This window comes from Notolepis coatsorum (assembly GCF_963971535.1).
Source record: "Notolepis coatsorum genome assembly, chromosome: 7".
NCBI classification, from domain to species: Eukaryota; Metazoa; Chordata; class Actinopteri; order Aulopiformes; family Paralepididae; genus Notolepis; species Notolepis coatsorum.
In genome coordinates this window covers 25,657,538-25,683,231 of record NC_140171.1, presented here as the reverse complement: position 1 = coordinate 25,683,231, position 25,694 = coordinate 25,657,538, and the positions used below count along the sequence as shown (strand labels likewise).

Genomic DNA, 25,694 nt, shown 5'->3' with positions numbered 1-25,694 from the left:
TAACATGAAAGTTGCCCAGTAACCAATACCAACATCAATATTGTTGCATACCTACAGTAGACCCTCCAGGTCTTTATTGACTTTTGGTGGGCGGAAGTTTACACACATCGGTCCTTCCTCAACAGGGATTAGGGCGGAAGTTTACACACATCGGTCCTTCCTCAACAGGGATTAGGGCGGAGGTTTACACACATTGGTGCTTCCTCAACAGGGATTAGGACGGAGGTTTACACACATTGGTGCTTCCTCAACAGGGATTAGGGCGGAGGTTTACACACATTGGTGCTTCCTCAACAGGGATTAGGACGGAGGTTTACACACATTGGTGCTTCCTCAACAGGGATTAGGGCGGAGGTTTACACACATTGGTGCTTCCTCAACAGGGATTAGGACGGAGGTTTACACACATTGGTGCTTCCTCAACAGGGATTAGGGCTGGGCGATTAATCCAGTTTCATCTCAAATGCTCTCATTTTGTCTTGTGTTGTAAATGCAGCGCACCCTTCCTACACAGCGGTGTGCTCCGTCCCTCCCCCACAAGCCCCAACAGTAGTTTCAGCTGGTGTTGAGAGGGAGGAGGGAGCCACGAGGCATTCTCCAGTTATTTTGAAACGTCTTTGGTAACTTGTAGAAGCTGACAGAAAGGCAGACCTTTGGTTGAGAAGAAAGATAAAACAAATGCAGCCGCCTGGAAACACTTTGGTTTGGAGGAGTCGGACTTGGAACAAGATCAAATAATGGGCAAGATCTGTCACATGGGCGTGGCTGCACCACCAAGAAACACCAGGGTTAAAGTTCAATAAAAGTTTAATAATCATTTCAATATCAATGAAAATAATCATGATTATGATTTTTGCCATAAAGGAGCAGCCCTAACAGTGATACTGAAGATAACCAGTCCGATTTCCAGTCAGATACAGAGTTCTTTTTTCATCTGACCATCATGGCAAGCTGTCACGATGAAGGTCTTCTTCTTCTTCTTCTTCTTCTTCTTCTTCTTCTTCTTCTTCTTCTTCTTCTTCTTCTTCTTCTTCTTCTTCTTCTTCTTCTTCTTCTTCTTCTTCTTCTTCTTCTTCTTCTTCTTCTTCTTCTTCTTCTTCTTCTTCTTCTTCTTCTTCTTCTTCTTCTTCTTCTTCTTCTTCTTCTTCTTGGGGTTTTACGGCGGTCGGCCACCAACTGTTTGGGGAATTACCGCCACCTACCGAGCCGGGGTGCGGGCCAGTCTCCAGGCTCCCCTCTCTAACCCCGAAGCTAAACTAACTAACCTACAAAACAACTTACTACAACCACACTATTCCAACGATGACGGTCTGGTGACCGAAACGTTTTATTTATAATAAAACTGAATATGAAGTGAAGACGGTGTGCGGGACTTTTCTCTTTTAACGTGACGACTGTTCCTCTCCTACGTGCCTGTCCAGAGAAAGCAAATGTGCAAAAAGAACATTATTTTTCAAAAAGATACAAAAGAATGAGATATCGCAATAATATCATAACCCTAACCTTTAGCTGAATTGTCTCAGTCCACTGTCTTGGTAAGGCAGCCTACTCACTACACGGTGCTGTTTACACAACTCTGTCGAGAGGGGTTTACACATTACACAATCTTTCACCGGGAGGAATCCCAGATCAGTCTGTCTGGTCTCCAAACTACGCTTTGTCACGGAAACGCATGTGAGAAGTGATACAGGTTTTGGTCTGTATCACTGGAGAAAACACAGGGCAAGGTTTTAATGCTTTCTCTTTTTCTCTGAAAGAATGAGTCATTCTTTCCAAATTCTTTCCATGGGCTGTGCTATTCCCCAGAGCTCCGCCCATCCCCTTTTTCAAATGTCCCTAAAATCATGAATCATAACCAACAGAGACACTTTAATAACACGGCAGGGTCGTCGAATGTCGCAATAGGCTGAACAGTTTAATAATCTTGTTCTGATTCAGCCAAGACTTTTAAATTGACAGCTTTTCAAGACATAGAGCTAGATCAACAAAGAATGGATTGCACAGTGCTAATTGCACCCTTACTTACAATTCATTATGAATTGAAAATGGGGGACCCTGATGTAAACAAGACGAAAGTCGCGCAGGTGATTGATTTAATGACATTTTTATTAACAGATTGCAGAATGGGTACAATACAGTATGGCTCAATACACACAATTGTTATGGGGATGCAGACCAGAGAAAGACTTTCATCTTGTTTACATCAGGGTCCCCCATTTTCAATTCATAATGAATTGTAAGTAAGGGTGCAATTAGCACCGTGCAATACATTCTTTGTGGATCTAGCCCAGAGTTGCTTCATTCTGTTCGCAGTGAGTCCCTCACTAGTTCAAAGTCAGTGTAACTCGACCACAGCAGAATCTGTTCGGGTTGCGTCTTGGAACAATTCACACACTGTGATTGAGTTGCCTCTGATCTGGGGCTTTTTGTCGGTGATCTCCAAAAAGCTGTCAGCAAGCACAAATCAGGGCTATAATCGTGTAGTCTGAACTTGGCATTAAGTAGAAACTTGTCTCTAGATCATCTTTATACTGATCAGATTCTTGCCCCATAACAGAGTACGGCATGTGTCTTAAGTCTGTTTTAGGTATTATTTTATTCAGATGGCAGAGGTAGGTAGGAAGGTATGTAGGCAGGGTGGCAGACAGAGATTGGGATATTGTGACGTTAACAAGGGAGTGCCTGTGTGCTTAACAAGAGGCCTGCGTGCTCTCTTAACAAAGAGGGGAGATAAAAACTCATTCACCCACCGTTTCCCTCATATCACACATGGAATACTTGAGTAACATGTGTTCAGTGTCAACATTTACAGTAACACAAACCTTAACACAGCTGCCTTTAAATTAACCTACTTGTGTGGTTCATATAATAAGTCAAAAGCAAACTTTGAACAAGCTAAATGGAATTTTTAAATGAATAACACAACACACTTGAATGATGAATTAAAGGAGACCTGTTCAGTTTTGTTTCATAGTTAGCATAGTTTTAACCTTCCAAAATAGTGCTAAACGTTGGAGCACTATTTAGCTCCTTTCTGGGTGAGCAAGCATGATTGGTATCAATGGATTCCTTCTTATGATACTGCTATTTTCGCTCTAGCCTTAAAATTGAGCCCATAAAAGATGGTAATGTTGGAAGGCCAATATTAAAATGTTTATCGGCCGATAACACTATTTTAAAACCTGCCAGTATCAGTCAAAACCTAGTCATTGGTACTTGCGATTATGTCTACTTTGCCAGAGTATTATTGTGCTGTTCTTTAGGCTTGGATAAGATTATTGTCGGGTTAGCTTGGAAACGCGCTGTATATTACTGTATGTTCTCAATTTTATTAATAATTTATTGAAAAACAGAACTTTATCTGACAAATGCAAATAAGCTGATTGATTGATTGAAATTTTTTACAGATTTCAGAATGGGTACAATACAGTACGGCTCAATACAAAACAACTGCTAAGAGGATGTTGCGATATCAGCTGTTGTGATATCACAGAGGACAAATTAATGTGTAAAGATAAGAGTATGAGTCCACATTTCGGTCATGTGGGCAAGTTAAATATGGCCTGTTTACCCAAACGGATAGGGAACCACCCACTGCCATGCGACGAGAGATTAACATTTTCAGACTTGGACGATCAAAGGGCAACTTTATCCAGACGATAGTGATCCCTCATAAATGTTCCCTATAGAAATGTATATATAGCCAACTACAGTACTTTTCCGTTAAGAAGATAAAGAATCGGGTTCAAGAAGTTCAGAGCAATGCATATCCTTTATTACCAGTTCAGGAACTTCAAAGCCGTGAATATCCTTTATTACCAGTTCAGGGACTTCAAAGCCGTGAATATCCTTTAAATAATACCAGTTCAGGAACTTCAAAGCAGTGAATATCCTTTATTACCAGTTCAGGAACTTCAAAGCCGTGAATATCCTTTAAATAATACCAGTTCAGGAACTTCAAAGCAGTGAATATCCTTTATTACCAGTTCAGGAACTTCAAAGCCGTGAATATCCTTTAAATAATACCAGTTCAGGAACTTCAAAGCAGTGAATATCCTTTATTACCAGTTCAGGAACTTCAAAGCCGTGAATATCCTTTATTACCAGTTCAGGAACTTCAAACCAGTGAATATCATTGATTACCAGTTCAGGAATGTCAAAGCAATGAATATCATTGATTACCAGGGGGAGCGACAGTAATCGGAAGGTTCCCGGTTCGATTCCCGCTCCTCCCGGGCAGTGTGTCGAAGAGCAAGACACTTAACCCCTAATTGCTCCTGATGAGCAGGTTGGCACCTTGCATGGTTGCCTCTGCCATCAGTATGGGTGAATGTGAGGAACAAAATTGTAAAGCGATTTGGATAAAAGCGCAAAAATAAATGCACCATTTATCAGTCCAGGAGACGCGTCCAGGAACGTCAAAGCAGTGAATATCCTTTATTACCAGTTCCGAACCTTTCACAAAGGGCCTTCTGGTATATTACTGTACAACGTACAAAGGAATTTAATTAAGCCAGTAATGTCAAGTTAAGTCCTTTGGTCCAACTCAGAGACATTCTTGGTTCTTTTTTAATTTATCCCTCCAGCAGCTTATAGTCTTCACTATCATTTAGGATTAGTTTCAACAGGGTCCTAACAACGCTTTAGCCAAAGAAACAAACAATGCATTATCTACTGTACATGTTTAGATCCAGTATATACCCAGAGCAAGTCATGTAGACAAGTTACAGTTAGTGTAGGCTATTCTTCCTCCGTCTGACCTGTTTATACAACTTGGACATCTCAGCCCTCCAGAGGTTTTCTAAAGCGCAGCAGGAGAAGGGCACACTCACGCTCCCCGGCTGTGTGAGAGAGTTCTAGAAGAATAAACACCTGCTGTGTTGTCTTGTTGTAACGGCATCACCTTTCTCCTCCTCCCCCGCTGCACTGCAGGCATGCTGCTGATGGGCTTCATGCTGAGGAACATCCCCGTGGTAACGGACGCCGTGTACATCGACTACAGGTGGTCTGCCTCCCTCAGGAACATCGCCCTGGCCGTCATTCTGGCCAGAGCAGGCCTGGGACTGGACCCCTCGGTACGACGGCTCTCCAAGCAGGGTTTAAAAAAAATTATACTATAATTTTCTATATTTATTTATATGTAGTAGTAATAGTAGTAGTAGTAGTAGTAGTAGTAGTAGTAGTAGTAGTAGTAGTAGTAGTAGTAGGAGGAGGAGTTGTGGTGGTGGTGGTAGCAGTAGTAGTACCAGTAGTAGTGGTGGTAGTAGGAGGAGTGGTGGTGGTGGTGGTGGTGGTGGTGGTAGTAGTAATAGTAGTGGTGGTGGTGGTATTAGTAGTAGGAGGAGTTGTAGTGGTGGTGGTAGCATTAGTAGTAGTGGTAGTAGTAGTAGTAGTAGTAGTAGTAGTGGTGGTAGTAGTAGTAGTAGTAGTAGTAGTAGTAGTAGTAGTGGTGGTGGTAGTAGTAGTAGTAGTGGTGGTGGGATCAGCAGTAGTAGTAGTAGTAGTAGTGGTGGTAGTAGCAGTAGTAGTAGTAGTAGTGGTGGTGGTGGTGGTATTAGTAGTAGGAGGAGTAGTGGTGGTGGTGGTAGTAGTAGTGGTGGTAGTAGTGGTGGTGGTGGTGGTATTAGTAGTAGGAGGAGTGGTGGTGGTGGTGGTATTAGTAGTAGGAGGAGTGGTGGTGGTGGTGGTAGTGGTGGTGGTGGTAGTAGTAGTAGTAGGAGTGGTGGTGGTGGTGGTAGTGGTGGTGGTGGTATTAGTAGTAGGAGGAGTGGTGGTGGTGGTAGTAGTAGTGGTGGTGGTAGCAGTAGTAGTAGTAGTGGTGGTGGTGGTGGTATTAGTAGTAGGAGGAGTGGTGGTGGTGGTGGTATTAGTAGTAGGAGGAGTGGTGGTGGTGGTGGTAGTAGTAGTAGTAGGAGTGGTGGTGGTGGTGGTATTAGTAGTAGGAGGAGTGGTGGTGGTGGTGGTATTAGTAGTAGGAGGAGTGGTGGTGGTGGTAGTAGTAGTAGTAGGAGTGGTGGTGGTGGTGGTATTAGTAGTAGGAGGAGTGGTGGTGGTGGTGGTATTAGTAGTAGGAGGAGTGGTGGTGGTGGTAGTAGTAGTAGGAGGAGTGGTGGTGGTGGTGGTATTAGTAGTAGGAGGAGTGGTGGTGGTGGTAGTAGTAGGAGTGGTGGTGGTGGTGGTATTAGTAGTAGGAGGAGTGGTGGTGGTGGTGGTATTAGTAGTAGGAGGAGTGGTGGTGGTGGTGGTAGTGGTGGTGGTGGTAGTAGTAGTAGTAGTAGTAGGAGGAGTGGTGGTGGTGGTGGTAGTAGTAGTAGGAGGAGTGGTGGTGGTGGTGGTAGTAGTAGTAGGAGGAGTGGTGGTGGTGGTGGTAGTAGTAGTGGTGGTAGTAGTAGTAGGAGGAGTGGTGGTGGTGGTGGTAGTAGTAGTAGGAGGAGTGGTGGTGGTGGTGGTAGGAGGAGGAGTGGTGGTGGTGGTGGTAGTAGTAGTAGGAGGAGTGGTGGTGGTGGTGGTAGTGGTGGTGGTGGTAGTAGTAGTAGGAGGAGTGGTGGTGGTGGTAGTAGTAGTAATAATAGTAGTAGTGGTGGTTGTAGTAGTGGTGGTGGTAGTAGTAGTAGTAGTAGTAGTAGTAGTAATAGTAGTAGTAGTGGTGGTTGTAGTAGTAGGTACAATGGTACATCCACTTGAATCCACTTGTTTAAAACCCTACAATAAAGCTGTGACCGAGCATATGATGTGCGGACATTCCCTCCTTCAAAGGGTTAAGGATGACAATTTGCAGTTTTGCCAACAATTGGCAATCCTAAAAGCAAAGGGGGGCAGTTTACTTTCTGTTCCTAAACACATCTGAAGTATATGATTGATATATTATATGCGTGAACAGTTTATATGTCTTGTGTGTTCTCAGGCGTTGAAGAAACTGAAATCGGTGTGTTTGCGCGTGGCATGCGGACCCTGTTTGATAGAGGCTGCCACCATCGCTCTGGTCTCTCACTTCCTCATGGACCTGCCCTGGGTCTGGGGCTTCATCCTGGGGTAAATGCTCTGCCCTCTTTTCTTGATCCTCCAACCGCAACTGTTTTTGTCAAATGTGCTTAGAGCATGATGTCCGAGCAAAATGGCCACCGTGTGAATATGCACAATTAACCCCTGGGCCGTGAGAGGGCCACTGTTATTCCTTGAGAAACATGAGATGAGAAATCCAGATTGTTGTCGAGGGCCAAACTAATTCTGTCATGTCTCTTAACTTGCATTTTAAATAAAATGTATATGTTTATTATGAATTATTATTCAATTGATCAACAGAAGCTATTAACAATTCATTGTTGTCATTATGATGACATATTTTAGATTACAGAAACATCTCTGTGATACAAATTACAATCCATGGGTAGTTTTGCCAATTTACTCAGTGGGAGGAATGAAGTCTCTGATGGGCTTGAACTAGTGCAGTCAGGTGTACTTCCTGGTGTTGCTGTACAGGAAAATGGCTTGCTCCTTTTGACAATATTGTGAGCTAATACATATGTTTTTTTTTTACAGTTTCTTTCTTCATTGACCTTGCTACTTTTGCAGCTTAGCTAGCAAACCCTCAGCTGTCCTCATAATAATAATAATAAATTATATTTGTAGTGCACTTTTCATTCACTAGGATCCCAAAGTGCTACAGGGTTAAAACAGTTAAATTTTTTTATTAATAATAAAATAAAATATAGAATACAAATACAATTTTAATAAAACATAGTACAGTATAAACAGAAAATTTAAAACAACTGCACAAGAAAAAAATGTATCACAAGAAATAGCTAGCAATCAAAGGCCTTTTGAAATAAGAAGGTTTCCGGGCCTGCTTTAAAAGAGTCCAGCCTGTGGTGCCTTCCGATGTTGTAGTCTTTTGAAATTGTTCCTTAGTTACAATACAAACTAAGCACACAGCTTTACCGCTAACCTTGGTGAAGAAAATACATAGACGTCCATGACTTGTTAAACACATTCGGCATCAACCTCTCAGCTTTTAGCACTCACTTTGTTACATTAGCTAACATCTAAAATGCTGCGTTGCACGAACAAAGTGAGAAGTCTCGTACAGTGTTTCATTTAAAAATAAAAGCCAATTTGGAAATAAAATGCTTTATATGTAAAATGGTGTGGTCTGTCTCAGCCAGTACCGTATATATAACCAGTATACTGCCCAGGTCTGCCTAGAACCACCAGTCTCTGTGGAAGAGTATGTTTTGGTCAGAGTGAGTGGAGACTACGGTATTAAAATAACCTGTGAAAAACCCTCCTCTGCTCTACGTCTACGCCATACTCCCCCCCCCCCCCCCCCCCCCCCCCAGAAGCCTTCTGTTTCCTCATGAGGATCTCACTCTTCTGCGTCTCCTCCTCCCTGTAGCTTCGTCCTGGGCGCCGTGTCTCCGGCGGTGGTCGTCCCGTCCATGCTGGGCCTGCAGAAGGACGGCTACGGCTTGGAGCAGGGCGTCCCCACCCTCCTGATGGCCGCCGGCAGCTTCGATGACATCCTGGCCATCACTGGCTTCACCACATGCTTGGGCATGGCCTTCGCCACCGGTAAGCAAGGGAGGGTCGTCTGTGTGTGTCTGTCTGTCTGTCTGTCTGCCTGTGTGTGTGTGTGTGTTGGTGGGAACACATAATTTATTTTGAACTCCCTACAAAAAGGATCGATAGTGCCTCAGGAGGTAGAGCGGTCGTCTGGTAATCAGAAGGTTCCCGGTTCGATTCCAGTTCCTCCCGGGCAGTGTGTCGGCAAAGTGTCCTCGAGCAAGACGCTTAACCCCCTAACTGCTCCCGATGAGCAGGTTGGCACCACGCATGGTCGCCTCCGCCGTCAGTGTGTGAATGTGTGAGTGAATGGGAGCACTTTATAAAATGCAGTCCATCTATTTACCTACAAAAACACAAAATTTGCAATAAAGAAAGCCATTTGCTTTCATAACCTGCAACCATAATTTCAATAAAATGGCAAACACAAGGGTAATTTCCAAATAAGTTTAGTGTATAAAGGTATATATATATATTAGGGCTGTCTGTTTATCGCGTTAATTAGATTAATTAATTACACAGCCAATTATGGCGTTATTAAAATTAACGCAAAATTAATCAAACTTTTTTTAATTTTTTTTATTAAATATACGGTATATATATTTTCTTATCTTATTCATTCCATAAGAACGTAGAATAAACATTTACAGACTTTTTTTAAATGGTCCATTTGCTATCTGATTCTAGGGACATCAATGGATCTCAGGGAATGTATTCCCAGTGTCAGAAATACTGTGTCTGTTACTAGGCTTGAGTAAATTGTAATGAACCAAATGAGAATATCAATTCAATTTTTTTTATCTTTGACTGTGAATAACATGCACCATGCTAAAATTTACCAGACTTGAAAAATCTAAGCAAATGAATAAAGGGAAGATGATTAAACAGAAGGTTTTGTAGATACAGTACTGAATTCTGCCATCCGGACACATGCCATTTGAAATATGATTATAGAATATAGAATATCAGGCCTAAAATGGTTATGAGATTAAAATGCGATTAATTAGATTAATTTATTACAAATCATGTAATTAATTAGATTAATTGTTTTAATCACCTGACAGCACTAATATATATATAATATATTAGTGCTGTCAATCGATTAAAATATTTAATCTGATTAATTGCATGATTGTCCATAATCGCAAATTAATCACGTTTTTTTTCTACCTTAAACAGATATTTTCAAGTTCCACATTTTAATACTCTTATCAACATGAGTCAACAAATGCTAGCTTTATGCAGCCATTTAACACAAAAGGATGACCGTCATGCATTGCAAATTTGCATCAAATTCAAAACAGAGTGATGCACAAAATAACTTAAAAAAAAATTAAAACAATGAATAAAGTGTGCATGAAATAATAGGGGAAAGAAAATGTTAGGAATTTGTTACATTCACCCACACAAGGGCTGAGGATTCACCCCCCCGCCCCCCCCCCCTCTCTCTCACACACACTCACTCTCCCAGCTCTCTTTCTCTCTTGCCCCTTCCTCATCTCTCCCCCCCCCCTCTCTCTCTCTCACACACACACACACACACACACACACACACACACACACACACACACCTACACACACACACACACAGTTAAAAAAATAGTGACGTTAATAGAATTGTGCGTTAACGCGCTAATACCACGTTAACTTTGACAGCCTTGATATATATATATATATATAGGTAATATAACGTTGAACACGAAAACAATCGCATGCATGCACAAACACACACACACACACACACACACCTACACACACAGGAACAGAGGAACAGAGGACAGAGCAATCACGTGTTAGACAAAGATGCGTCTGTTTCTAAGCTGACCCCAATCTTTCACTGCAAAAAACATGGTGGCGCTGGCGTGTTGCCATAGTGGCTCTCTCTCTCTATGCCCTTGTTTAGGGGAAGCCCTGTGAAGGCATCGCAACCAATACGACAATCGTACAGTATATCTACCGGTAGTTGACAAGTCTCCTTGTAGCAGCTTCAACTAAACAAACTAACTTGTATCTGGTGAGTTTGTCTTCTCTACCAGACACTTACAGTCAGACTCTCAGTGGGTATCGGGTTAAACACTGTGGCTGGTGGGAAAATAAATGAAATATACACACACACACATATATATATGTCTGCGAAGGTGAATCCATTTTGGCTTGGAATTCAATACCATGCATACCTCCGGGGGAGTGACATTCAATCCAGCGCGGTGGGTCTGTTCGGTCAATACTGAACCCCCCCCCTATGAGGAAACATCTCTTTGTGCAATAGGTCCCAGACTCAGCAGGGGGTGTCAGTCTGCCAGGAGCCCTCATGAAAGACACTGATGTTTTATGTACAGTACACTGACTGCACTGCACCCCTCCTCTTTCATCAAGTCAGCGGCATGCCATAGACCCGCATCGTAACAGCATGGTAGTGTGAGAAGCAGATTGAACCTGCACGGAATATACGCATTGTCCTTATCGTCGTCTAGACTATTACCCTAGTCAGCACTTTGATAAAGATATAACATTGTGTCTTTTTTCACCGCAGGCTCCGCGTGGTTCAACCTGTTCAGAGGTCTCATGGAGGTGGCAGGGGGCATGGTCGCTGGAATCCTCCTGGGCTTCCTCATCCAGTACTTCCCTAGTGTCGACCAGGTAGGCTAGCGCTGATGCCGGTGCTCTTAGAAGCTCCCCTAAAGACCAGGCAGTCCCCGGAAAATACTGGAAGATTGCTGTAGGCTAGTTTTCCGGTCCTGGGAAGCACAATGGAAAATGTGAGAAAATTGTCAAATGTCCTGGAAAATCTTGTGTTGTCGTCCTGGGAAGTGATTTCCACGTTATCGTGGTCTTCTGCTGTCAGGAGGCCCCCATGCCAGGGCACAGCCCAAAGGTCTAGGTTCCAGCCAGGGACCAGTTGAAGTGGTAATAGTAAATGGTTACTATGGCTGGGTGAGAGTATTTTGAATGGACTTCTCTGGGTTATTGTCACGAAATGCTCAATGCCCCACAAAGTTATGAACTATTGAATCTTCCAAGTCTCAAGGATTTTAAATTGAAATGCAGTCAAAAACCCTGAGAAATGTGAGTTAATTTGCCCTTCAAATGCAAACATTGGTCACTGTGGGTTGGTAACTAGCTTTACTGTTTAACACGTTTATAGATCGACACCGAACCCTGTAAATGGCTATCGTTACCACTGCAATCAAGTCACGTTAAATTTTCAGTTTGTTTGCGAACATTGTGATTAAGCTCTGGCTCATAGCATCGGTTTGAAATGTGTCAACATGGGTGTCTGTGTTTGCGTGTCAATCTGAGGATATTTTCCTAATTTGAAGTAGTATGGCCCTTATTGGGGCTTACTTTTTGAATCCACAATGCGTGTAAAGGCACAGAACAGAAGTCATAATTCTAGGCGTGTTTAAAGGGTCCCTATTGTAAGAATGGCCTTTCCCTGTGTTTTTACACAACGAGGGGAAGTCCCAACAGTGGGACATTGTGAAATACAGAGTGTAGTTGCTGCAGTTCACCTGTGACAACAACCCTCTACATTGAAACAAACCATTCAGAAATCCATAATCAACATAGTTAAAGTTAAAGCCTGACCAATCACAATACGCTCATTGCGTATGGGTGGTCCTTGACTCATAATGTGCGAAGAGATCTTGGACAAAATGACGGCTTGCTCATATTTGATCTGCAACACCTAGTTTGACTCATTTGCCTTTAAAAATACAGACACAGGACTGAACTGAGGGGTATAGAGACATGCTAGAACGCATAATCTGAGTGGGGGGGGGGGGGGGGGGTTCAGCAAAAAACATCAAAGACATGTTAAGGAGACCTTAAAGACTTATATTAAGCTCTTGAGCCCTAGCCCTATTTTCTGAAAATCCACCTAAAAATACATACGTAATCTAAGTAAATGGAAGATTGCTCCACTTCTACAAGGTCCATTTACATGTTCTTGGTATCTAGGAACATCTATGGATCTCAGGGAATGTATTCCCAATGTCAGAAATATTGTGTCTGTTACTAGTCTTGAGTAAATTGTAATAAACCAAAGGAGAATATAAATTAATTTTATTTATTTAAATGTTTCATCTTTGACTGTGTATAACACCATGCTAAAAATTACCAGACATGGAAAAACTGGCACTGAGCTCGTTCAGCAACTTCTTGAGATCACGTGTACACAAAATCAAAGCAAATGAATAAAGGGAAGATGATTAAATAGAAGGTTTTGTAGATACAGTACTGAATTCTTCCATCCGGACACATGCTATTTGAAATATTATTATAGAATATAGAATATCAGGCCTATGAATTACTTTATTATAGCCAAGTCGCACATCTATGGATCGGGCCAAATCTCCTCTTTCTAATGGCGGAGTTCAATCTGGATTTAGTATCACCAGGCGTGCAGCAAGAACCGTGAATGAAATCTACAGTACAAGTACAATTACTTCTTTATTATGTAGATTCCTCTGCCATTTTTCATCAGATTGCAACACCGTTTTTTGCTAGACCTTCACAAAAAGGTAGAGAAACTAACTGCGTTTTAATTTATGCCAATAACGTTCAGGTTTGTGGTAGATAATCCCAAAATAATGCTGGAAATAAGTGTTGTCACTTTTGCATGTCATCCCTTGGATTTGTTGTCTATGGATCCATAAATAAAATCAATCAATCAATCAATAAATAAAAAAGTTAATCCATAAGTAATTTGATTGACATGAGCTGGCTTGAGTGTAGTTTTTCAAAATTCCAATGCCATTCGAAAGCCCTGGGTCTCCTCTCCTCATATGACTACAAACAAAAAGGCGGCACGCATTTCCTTCCGTCGATATTCGCTAGTTTCTGAATACATTTCCAAAACTCATATTTCACGAATAACACTTTAACCTATTGGTAAACAAACGTATTGCTGAAAATATACACTGACTGCTGTTTTCACAGGGTTAGGGTCTTTACTCTCTAGGCTACATTTGAAGAAGAAAAAACGCAACATTAATTCATAGTCTTCTTTAGAGATGGATTTATGGCGCGATGTCATTTGCGGTTCGCCGACGGACCGCTCAGGCTAAAGAGGTTAACTTGTTGAAAAGGACTATGATATGGGACCTTTAAGTTATGCAGTGATATACTCTAACTCTTCCTATTATTATTATTATTATTATTATTATTATTATTATAAATAATATACTATTATTATTATAAATAATATACAAAGTTCCTTTTTAAAGACGTTTTTTTTTGTCAGACTTTGCTAACTATTTCTCTGGATTTCCTTTTTGAGGGAATGAGACTGGAAAGAGACAGAGAGAGTGAGAGAGACAGAGAGGGGAAGAGAGAGTAGAGCCATGGTAAGATTAATCAAGTGAAATGCTGTGTTTGTATTGTATTATAATTAATTGGACATAATGTCTAAGCAACTTAGGTTTGATTTCATAGATAAGGTACATAGACTGCCTTACCGCTTACCACATAGAGGAACATATTAGTGTAGGGCCTGTCTCTCATACCAGCCAATCTGTTCTACCAGTCTGTCTCATACCAGCCATATGTCATTGAAAATGTCCTGGAAGATGTTCTCTTGGGAAGAGGGGGAACCAGGGAACCCTGCTTCTTCATCCCCTGTGGGAACAAGGGCGTTAGAATGACACAACGTTGCCCCTGTGTGGTTGCACACCTATACTGCACCAGAAAAACGAATGGAAAAACACTAAAGATTTAGGTTTTAACATCTTAACAGGCGGGCAGAAAAGTGGCAATTTTTTGGACTGCATACTTTTTTTTGCAAAGCATAGCTTTATACTTATGCACATGCATGAGCCTGGTCTCTTTTGAAAGATAACATTCTGAAGTTACTAATGCAAAAAAGGAAAATCACTTTTAGTGCTAATGAAATAGAGTAACCAAGGTCTGAACCGAGGTGTATTCCATATTCCAGCATAGAGGTTAGGGCTGTCGCATTATTTTAGATTTTATAATTTAATTTGGAATTTACATAAAAACAGAGATTCGAACGTGAACAGAGAATTTAGAATTCGATATATTTTTTTATAATAATAATAATAATAACTTCAATAACCTTTTTGTGGAGGATACCGGTAAAAACGGTAAAACACGTATTCCAAATAATTACTGGTCATGGTTATTTTTAGTCTTGCAATTTTAATATCGACCAGGACACCGGTGTGACATAATTTGTTTGACGAGGTCTGGTGGAGAATTTCCTGAACGCTCATCAAAAGAGCAGGCCTGAAACTACATAGTAGTTTTAATTTGGTGCTGATAGCCCAAGAAATAATTGAAACAGGATCATTTCAATCCGATGCTAAATAAGGTTTTATGCATGCGTAAATTGTACTCTATTTGTATTATCTTCGCCGTTTTTGATCACGCTAGTTGTCGTGCTTTTGGAGTTGTTTTGTGCCGTTTCAGAGGAGGATTATGAGGCGAGGTAAGAAAATAATTGTTTATACATATAATTGTTTACTTTGTACATAGGCAATCTGAGGGCGCATTTTCATTGTTTCTAATGCTTCATGGAGCATGTTTACATTTGCTCAGCCTCATAGTAGAAAAACACACTTTCTAAAATCGTTTTTGTGTTGTACAGTATACAGTATGTATGTACAGTATGAAAACAAACGGTCAGGTCATATAGGAAAGACTGTGCTGAAAAGAATGACACCAAACATACCATGGTAAAAAAAAAAGTAGCCAAAACGTTGAAAATAGCTTAGACTAGCTTAGACTTTACACTGAAATTCGAATTCGAACTTGTCTACAATTCTGCAACGAATATTGAATTCGATTTTTTGTTAAAGTGACAGCCCTAATAGAGGTATAAGCTGGAAAACACTGCGGATCCATAGCCTGAAGTCTTATGTAGTACAGGTCCAAATTTTATAAAAATCCGTTCAGAAATGGGTCTTTGAGAGTGATCCGGGTAAACCGTGCGACAAAAAAAAAAGTTCTCGAAAAGCCATTTCCTCATCCAGGGCCGTTCATTCTGAAGTGTTTTTCACTTTTGGTTTTTGCTCGTCAACTTTCACCTAGATCCCTTATTCGCACGCCCCCGCTTGGGGTATCATTGGAAAGGTACACTCATTGGCTACAACCAGTGGCGGCTGGTGAATTCTTCTCCAGGGGGGGCGCTATACCAAACATTTTGCAAACATGTACCGAGGACGTATCACAATGTCACACACACACAAACACGCGCGTGCACGCATTGGCGAAACCACACACTGAGTATAGCCTACTATCACCATTGCCATCAATCAATATATGATCAGTCAATGCAGCCACGTTTCCAATAGCACCTACACAAACACGCACGCACGCACGCTCTCTCTCTCTCTCTCTCTTCCAGTCGGGAGCACTACACTAGCACTGTAATATCTTTGTGCATGCTCCCACGCGCACGCCCGTATTCCGATCCGTACAATAATAATCACAGATGTATATTGTCATTTGAGACAAGTTACCAATGCATTGTCCCGTGGGTTATGCCCCCCGCGGCGAAATTAATTAGTATCCCCCTCCTCTATCTCTCTATCTCTCTCTCTCACACACAGCATTAAGTACCTTGTGGAATCCCAAGCAGGCAAGCACTACACAATTTAGAAGATGTAACTCGAGAACCGAGGCACGGATTTGGTCGAGTGAGGTGGCATTCGAACGGCAACAAATAGATCTTGCGAACGGTCATTTATATGTTCAGTGAAAAATGCAGCCGCGAGCCACTAGACGCTCGCAAAGTGCCTTGACTTTCGCGCAAGGGCAAAGCGGTACGTATACGTGCCAGTGCACGTTAAGAGGTTAACTTAATTTTGACACAGCGATGCGTCAAGTTTATCGATCAAATAATCTGCCCAACAATTGATTATTGATTTATATTGGAATATCAGTATATATTACATCTTATTATTATATATCGGTATATTATATATACAGTGCTGACTCTGAGCTGCATCTCAAATTAATCTCCAGGTTCCCAGCTTTCAGATGATGTCACCACTTCTACTGTTGACTTGCTATCTCCCCCAAAAGATCTAATGTTGACCTGCTATCTCCCCCAAAAGACAAAAAGGGTCTACATGGGTCTCAGAGGGTTCATATGTAGTCGTTAACTATAGTTTTGACTCATTTGTGTGCTACTGTACTGCCTTGTACATAATTTACTTTGACACACCATCAGGACTTACTGGCTACTAACAGCTTTGTAACAACATCATACTCTTATGAATATACTTTGTATGTTAATTGATTGATTGGGTTTTCTCTCTCTTTCCCCCACCCCCCTTTCTCTCAATGTCTCTCTCCTCTATCTAACTCTCTCGCTCTGTCTCGCTCCATTTCACTCTCTCTCTCCGCCTCTCTCTGTCCCTCTCTCTCTCTCTCTCTCTCTCTCTCTCTCTCTCTCTCTCTCTCTCTCTCTGTTTCTCTCTCTCTCTCTCTCTCTCTCTCTCTCTCTCTCTCTCTCTCTCTCTCTCTCTCTCTCTCTCTCTCTCTCTCTCTCTCTCTCTCTCTCTCTCTCTCTCTCTCTCTCTCTCTCTCTCTCTCTCTCTCTCTCTTCTAGAAACACCTGGTGATGAAACGCTCCTTCCTGGTGCTGGGCCTGTCTGTATTTGCCGTGTTTGGCAGTGGCGTGGCCGGCTTCCCTGGCTCTGGAGGCCTCTGCACCCTTGTGTTGTCGTTCCTGGCTGGGATGGGCTGGGGGAAGGAGAAGGTCAGCAGTGACACACTCAACACACCCATAAAGCCACACAGAGATAAATTCTCACCACAAGCCCAGCATGTGTTTCCTCGTATAGTTTCCTGTGCTCCACATCCTTAAGAAAACAAGCTCTTGCAGACTTTTATCCACCATGTTTTCCCCCATCTTTTTTAGAATGGGGGGAAATATAGAAACTGCTCAGTGTGAAACACTGTATAGTTGTTTTTATAGTTGTATATAATGTTTTTGTAAAGAACTACATGAATTGTAATTCTTTACACTAAAGAACTACATGAATTGTAATTATTTACACTGAAGGACTACATGAATTGTAATTCATTACACTAAAGAACGACATGAATTGTAGTTAAATTGTAATAGATGTACCGGTAATCGGCAATGTAATAGATATGTAATATATTTTGTCATGATAAAACATGACCTCAATGTACTTTTTTAATTACAGTGACACGTTTTTTAATAAAACGTCAATTCACTGCCTTTCTTATGGGGCAAGAATAAAAAGAAAAAAGACAGGATTAACAGCAGGAAAGATATTTTATTATACATTTTACTTTACGTGTTTCAAGTTTATTAGTAACATCCCTGTCTTTTTCCAGTAGTTGTTGGCTCCTCTGCCAGCAACACCGACACAGTAGTACAGAGTTGTCTATATGATGTAAAATAAGTTCCGTAGTGCTATACTAGCTTTGCCACGTTCATAGTACGTCTGTTCTCTCGTGCCTCTGGCTCTGGCAGTCCACATGTGACATGTTTTCTCAGCTTGTCTCTGACGCCCTCACTGTTGGAGTTCACAACTGTTGGAGTTTCTATTTATTTATTTATTTATTCATGATTATCACACAGACCGATGGCTTGACTGTGTGTGTGTGTTTACAGGAGCGTGTGGAGCGTGTGGTAGACATCGCCTGGGACGTGTTCCAGCCACTGCTCTTCGGCCTCATAGGGGCGGAGATCAAAATCTCACAGTTGGAAGGAAATACTGTCGGTAAGAGGGACCACTGACTCTCACACACACACACACACACGCACACACAAGTGGCTGTCAATTCCAGCTCCTCCCTGCAGCGTGTCAGAAGTGTCCTTGAGCCTCAGACCAGGCATTAACCCCCCCCCCCCCCCCCACACACACACACACACACACACACACACTCACACTCACACACACACTCGCACACACTCAAATTTTCAGTGTATCATCCAATGAGGAGGGTGTGTCCTTTGTGAGAGATTCAAATGTTATTGTAAGGATGCACATATATCATACACAAACATAACCACAGAACAGAGCTCATGATGTCAAGAGAGTGGATATTTGTTCCAGGGTAAAATCATATATCAAATAATGTGTGTCAGGGCCAGGGCTCAGGCCAGCTGTGGCTGACTTTGTTAAAGTAGTACGTTGACATTTTTATATTTCAGTTGATTATTTTTCTCCAGTTGACACTTTCCTCACATTGGAGGCAAAGGGTACACGTATTACAAATGTAATGGCATGTTAGCTTTATTCGCATTCATCATTGAAACCAAGGGGTACAGCTAACTGCAAGCGTTATGCTAGCTGTGCCCCTTGGTTTCAACGAGGAATGCTAATGAAGCTAGTGTGCCATTTCTGGGAAACTGAAGGACATGAGTGTCAAGTGAAGAAAAACATAGATTATAGCATGAGCGAACATAGACCGTTTCATCAATCCCATTGTGAAGCAGGCCACAGTCCTGCACAGTTTCCAACAGTCCTGAATGGGAAGAATGTCCAATATTTTGGGTGGTGTGTGAATTCACTACTAGGTGCATACATTACGTAATGTTACTGAAATGGCAGCCGTCACCGGAGAACCCTGTGAAGATGTTGATGATTCTATCCTCGTGTGTCCTCTCTTGTGTAGGTCTGGGCATAGCGACCCTGTCCATCGCCCTGGCGGTTCGACTCCTCTTCACCTTTGTCTGCGTGATGTTTGCCGGCTTCAACCTGAAGGAAAAGCTGTTCATCTCCTTGGCATGGATGCCCAAAGCCACTGTGCAGGTCTGGTGATGTTGAATATTATGTTTCCTATGTGGCGGCTACGTGGCGTAGTGGGCAAGGCGCTCACCACGAATGCGGAGACGCTGGGCTTGCCTGTTCTAGCCCAGCGCTCCACATTGCTTTCAGTTTAGCTGGTCGTTCATACTAATACACATTGGCCGTATTAGGGGGTGGGAAACTGATGGGTGGGGATCGGGCGTTGTGGACAGCGACTCCTACAGGTCGGTTGGTGCGCCTGCGCAGTAGAATCAGGAAGTGTCGGGGGCAGCGTGAGCCTCCCACGCGTTACTCCTCGCCACTGAGAGATCGAGCTGCGCAGGTGAAAAGATGCGACTGCTGTTACCTCAAGTACCGGAGGGGACTTGTGCTATGTATGACTTAGTCCACATTGCAGCCGGCTTGTGGGAGGCAGGAAACAGCGTTCGTGACAGGGGAGGGTTGAATTGGATGATACGAAATTGGGATGGGAGAAAATATAGAAAATGGGAGAAAAAGTGGATAAAAAAAAATAAAATATATATGTTTCCTATGCTCAAAGCCACTGTGCAGGTCTGGTGATGTTGAATATGTTTCCTATGCTTAAAGCCACTGTGCAGGTCTGGTGATGTTGAATATGTTTTCTATGCTTAAAGCCACTGTGCAGGTCTGGTGATGTTGAATATGGTTTCAAAGCTTAAAGTCACTGTGCAGGTCTGGTGATGTTGAATACGTTTCCTATGCTTAAAGCCACTGTGCAGGTCTGGTGATGTTGAATATGTTTCCTATGCGTAAAGTCACTGCAGGTCTGGTGATGTTGAATATGTTTTCAATGCTTAAAGTCACTGCAGGTCTGGTGATGTTGAATATGTTGCCCTTTACTCCGACTAAATTCTGCATTCTGATTGTTCTCGTTATTCAGACTGAAAGTGTTGAAAGTAAAAGTGCTATTATTCTGGTCAACAGACCGGACAGGTAGTGGACTCTGCCTAAAGGACGCTGATTGGCCTGGTTGGAATTACAACTAGTGAAAGCACCAATCAGGGTAGCAGGACCAGACACCCGAATCCCAAAATGTTGAATTAAACATTGGCAGGAGTAGTGACTGGTGATTCAGTAGGAGTCGTCAGGGCTGTGCCATGATCAGAATGATCTGATTTACATCAATTCATTCATTCATTCATTCAATCTTTATTTATACTCGATAACATATTACACACATTACATTCACAAGTGTCATAGTGCGTTAATAAATACAGAAACATCAGACAATCAGAACAATTAACACATCCACCGCCGGAAACGCTTTAAAACGTTATTGCCCGCCATGCTTATACCGCCAGACCACGCTGTACAGCGATATTGAGATCAATATTTAATTTTTTCGCCATGGCATTCATAATTCATATATACACCTCCGGCGCTGCAGCTGGACCCTACGGCTAAAAAAAATTACGGCTCAATACCGCCGCCTGGTGAATGGTCGGGCGAGTTACACTCGAACAACAGGAAGTGGGAGGTGTCCGTCGATTAAATTCATCCGGCCGTCAGACATTGTTGCAAGGCTCCCGACAGACACTATAGTACATATGGATCGCTTTATAAACGTAATAATCGATATGATTTCGGCGTTTATTGCGACATACAAACCGGAAATGGACCTAGGCGATCGACGTCCTATACCTGGGATCTTTCACCGCCAGTCTCATTGACGCACGGTAAGAGGACGCTAACGCTATTTTCAGCCCAATTGTTTATTCTTTTCACTGCAAACCGATCTGATCAATATATCACCCATACTACATAAAGCATTTACTGACGATCACGGAATTATAAACGACCCCCCCCCCCCCTTTCATCCGCACATGATGACGCATAACGTATAGGATCATATACAGTTGAATTTTTTTATATAGCGTGTATCGGGAATAAACGGCAGTTGATAATCTATATATGCGTTTATGCCTATAACTTACGTTCTATGAATTACTGCAGAAAACGAAAAAAAATTATTATATTCTAGAAGGTATTTTTGGAAAAATCTATGAATGTAGAAAGTATAACGTTCCTACATCCTGAATGATAGATAATCGATGTTGAATGGGCCATAGTAATGTCAATTTAGCAATACAATTTAAAAAGTTATAGCCCTGCAAAGAAGGTGAACATCTCCATAGGCTTAGAGTGGTGGCAGTGAGGCTACATTGATGGATATAACCGTGGCAGGGAATGTGTTAAGAGCACATCTCTTAACACACACCCCCCCCCCCCCCTCTCAGGCGGCTATCGGCTCCACGGCGCTGGACATGGCCAGGAGCAAGCAGAACGAGGAGGCGGAGAAATACGGCATGACAGTGCTGACTGTGGCCGTTCTGGGCATCCTCCTCACGGCCCCCGTAGGAGCCCTCCTCATAGGCCTGACCGGACCTTACCTGCTGCAGAAACCCAAGAACCAGTCCTGGGGTGAGACAGTCACACACAATTTACCAACCTTGCTCTTAGGTAGGTAAAGAGCTATGTACAACAGCTCAACACCACTCCATATCTGTCCTCGTCCTCCTCCTCCTCCTCCTCCTCCTCCTCCTCCTCCTCCTCCTCCTCCTCCTCCTCAGTAGGTAAAGAGCTACGTACAACAGCTCAACACCACTCCATACCTTTCCTCCTCCCCCTCTTCCTCCTCCTCCTCCAGTTGTGTTCCCATTGTGAAGGTCTGTGTCGTGACACCCGCCCACTCTAGCTTGTGATATCTCTGTTCACTCTGGCTAGTAGGGAGCCATTATGAAAAACAGTGTCCCTTGTATCTTGGCCGTTAACACGGGGTTAATACAAGGATTTGCATAGCTTTCGGTTACCATTTTGTTTACCCCTGTCCGCCGTTACTTTTGCTACAGTTCATTGTGCCTCACTACACAACAGTACTATTGTTGGCTCTTCAGGTCGAAGGCCTTTTCTTTCTTTTTTTACCACATATTTTCCCTCATGCAAAAGGTGCTTTCAGTAGTGTTCAGTATCAGTCTTGTGTTTGATGGTAGTTTTCTGCTTGATAAGTGTGCTTTGTTTAGATTAGGTAGGTGTAGCCCACGTGTGTCAAACTCAAGGCCCCAGACTGAATTCACTTATCAATTAATGTTGGCCCGCTGCCTCTCCGAGCCGCAATTCAACTGGCCTGTGATACTTTTCGAGCGGACGCACACAGCGTTATCTGCACCTGCATGGTGCTTTTGGTGAATAGCCTGACCATGCTTTCATGGGCTACTAGAGGAGGACCCAGTATTTAACCTTCAATTCTACCTTGTGTTTTTATTTACTTTTGCTTTACTTTCGTCATCCGTTTTCACTCAGTCTGTGGTCTTATTGGGTTGCATCCAATTATTGCTTATTCATCATACCAACTCTGAAATCAAAACCGTGGAAATGATTGGTTTTTACGGAAGATAAGTGAAAGCTACGGCAGAAACGGATGCCAAAGTGTTTTGTGTTTTGTGTTGCGTGTGTGTGAATGTGTTCCACTTAGTTCTCCAAGTCCAGGACCAGTTGAACCTAGAATCCTCTAATCTTACAAACTTTTGTGGGTGAATTACTAATTGAACTAATATGTGTTATTAGCTTGCAAATTCCTCGTTATTTTAATTAATTTCACAAATCGACTGTGAAATCAAAGCCATGGAAATTATTGGTTTTGTGCCAAGACCAGTGAAAGTGAGGTGAGAGATTGCATGTGTATTTTACTTCCTTCTCCAATAGTCCAGGACCAGTTTAGCACTGAAATTGCTAATCTTAAAAACTATTGGGGGGATAATAATGAATTGAAACCTAATATATGTCATTTAAATGTAAGGTAATTTATGTAATATATATATATATATACATATTTATTTATTTTATTTATAATAAGGCGATATACGTAAATCATGCATCTGAGCAACAAATAGCCTTCCTTGTATTCATTGGGGCACCAGAGAATGAACAGGGGTGCATTTACAATAACACACAGAGCTGTTATGCACAGATTGAATAGATAAACAAAATGACCAGTTAATTGAGTTTGACACCGTCTCTTTTATCTTTTAGTACCTTTGTTAGTTGACATTAGTGACTAATCGACTAACAACTTCTTTTAGTCGAGCCCTAACCTCTTTCTTTCAGTTGAAGCAGTGTCCTTACTCCCCCCCCCCCCCTCCCGTCTCTCCTTTACCTCCAGGCAGATCAGCGGTGGACGGGGACAACGACACTCCTGTAACCTACGAGAGTACCCTCTGACACCGTCTCCTGACCTAGGATAACAGGACTGAAGCCATGCTTTTCTCCCTGGGAGAGGGCCCTCCTCAAGCCACCTAGTGGCCCTCCATGTCACTTCTTTGTGTTAAACTGCAGTGGCACATTAATCACTATTTATTTATAGCTTCCTGTGGTCTTCAGGCTCCAGGCTCCAAACCAATGACCTATATAATAATAATAATAATAATAATTGTAGGGTGCTTTATAGTTGTGGAGCAAATCTCAAAGCGCTACATTGTAAATGGTGGCTTAAGTCTGCACTATCACACAACATGAGCACAATATGTACATTCTATTTATTTTTTTGGTCCCAAAGAAATTGTTTCGATTCAGTTGTAGGGAATTTAGTGAGGTTCACATTATGTTTTGATACATATTCGTTGCTAAGGCTCAACTCGCGAAATTCTTAGTTGACTAATAGTCAACGAGTTGGTTGACTTATCCACGAATTGATTGAAGTGACAATCTGGAAAATTGCGATTCCCACATGCAATCATTCAGAAGGACCTCTTTAAATGGTATGCTTACCAGATATGTATTCATACTTTTTCAGTGTAGAACTAATTCAGCAAAAATAAAACGTTTACAAACTACCTTAAAGGCAAGTTGTAGCTGTTTTGCAATAACCTTGACTCGATATAGACTTGATGTGGACTGGATATCACCGCTATGGACTATATGCGTCTCCTCTTAAATACCTCTCTCTCCTTGTTTAGCTAAAATGAGAAATAGATTTTTGCGTTTTAACTTGTTGCTGCCATCTTGACCAGGACTCGCTGTAAGAAGAGATATTGTATCTCAGTGGGACCTTTCCTGGCTAAATAAAGGATTAACTGACTGCTAACAGTCTTGGTCGACCAAACCCATTACCACTACTCATTGCACCCACTTTTTATAATCATGTCATTGTGTATACCGTATTAATGACATGATTGCCCTATGGTACAATCGCCTGCTCTTGCAGGGTAACATAATTGAATGTATTGATCATTAGCCATATTTTTCAGCTTTTTTTTTTTTTTTTTTATTATTCTAGATTACACAAAGATTATGTGAGAGACCATAGGCCTTCTGCAGTGAGTGCAGTATTTAAAATATATGAATGTTGTATTCTGTGTATTTATCTGAAATGTGTGCTGAACAGTGTTGGGGAAACTAGAATACCAAACTACAAGCTACTTCACAATCAGAAGTAGTTAAACTAAATGTTAACTACTCTCAAAAAAAGATTTAGCTTGTCAAAGTAAAACTTCAAAGTTCAACTACATCCAAACTACATTGTGGGTGTGTTTGATTTAGGGAGCGGAGCAGGCAAAACCTCATTTTGGCCTCATCGCCAACATTGCCAACCTCACAGGGAGCAGTTATTGAGGTGGAGTCAGGAAAATGCTAAATTTCCAGGGAAATATATTTTGTAACTAACTACATGATGCAAAGTAGTTAACTACTGAAGGAGCTACAGATATTTAAATTCAGTTAAACTACCACCCAGCTACTGCTAAATGTAGTTAAACTAATTGAACAACATGTAACCAATCCCCAACACTGCTGAATATGTATTAGCTGTTTGCTTAGACATGGAGGTTTACTTTGTGTATGCGTGTGTGTGTGTGTGTGTGTGTGTGGTGTGTGTGTGTGTAGTTTTAAAAAAAGGTTTTACTCAAGACTTTTTGTTGTGTTCAGAAAACATGCCATACTTTACATGCAGAAATATATATTTTTGGGGCCTATGAACAAGACGGGGCGATTCATAAAACACAATTCACATTAAGATAACCATATTCATTCTCAAACGACAAAAAAAAAGCTTTTTTAAACATGTTTTTATGGTTAATTGTTTCTGAATTCTTACAGAATGCAGTGTGTAATTAGAATAGTTTTTATATGGAATCATAAAGATGTTCTGTGTTACTCACGGTAAATGAAGTATAGTTTCATAAAAATGTTTTAGAAATAAATGACTTTAAAAAGTTGTGGAACGTCTCATTGCAATCTATAATCTGATTATTTCACGTGGTAGTTATATTGACTACAACCATGCAGAATGCTTCGATATAATGCTTCGCAACTGACTGAAGACACTTTTTTATGTTATTTTCTTTTATCACATATCTTTATTGTTTT

General features: G+C 41.7%; 1 protein-coding gene across 1 annotated transcript in view; it reads left to right on the top strand.

Moving 5' to 3' along the window:
* LOC311232445 (sodium/hydrogen exchanger 9B2) overlaps window positions 1-25,431 on the top strand; it is a 41,807-nt gene extending 16,376 nt beyond the window's left edge. The window contains exons 5-13 of the mRNA XM_084319248.1: window positions 4,933-5,075; window positions 6,905-7,032; window positions 8,393-8,568; window positions 11,093-11,199; window positions 17,135-17,284; window positions 18,173-18,281; window positions 19,180-19,316; window positions 21,572-21,755; window positions 23,494-25,431. Of these exons, the coding sequence (XP_084175374.1) occupies window positions 4,933-5,075; window positions 6,905-7,032; window positions 8,393-8,568; window positions 11,093-11,199; window positions 17,135-17,284; window positions 18,173-18,281; window positions 19,180-19,316; window positions 21,572-21,755; window positions 23,494-23,552 (1,193 nt within the window). The 3' untranslated portion in view covers window positions 23,553-25,431. The remainder of the gene's footprint in view (window positions 1-4,932; window positions 5,076-6,904; window positions 7,033-8,392; window positions 8,569-11,092; window positions 11,200-17,134; window positions 17,285-18,172; window positions 18,282-19,179; window positions 19,317-21,571; window positions 21,756-23,493) is intronic.
* The last annotated feature ends 263 nt before the right edge of the window (window positions 25,432-25,694 follow it).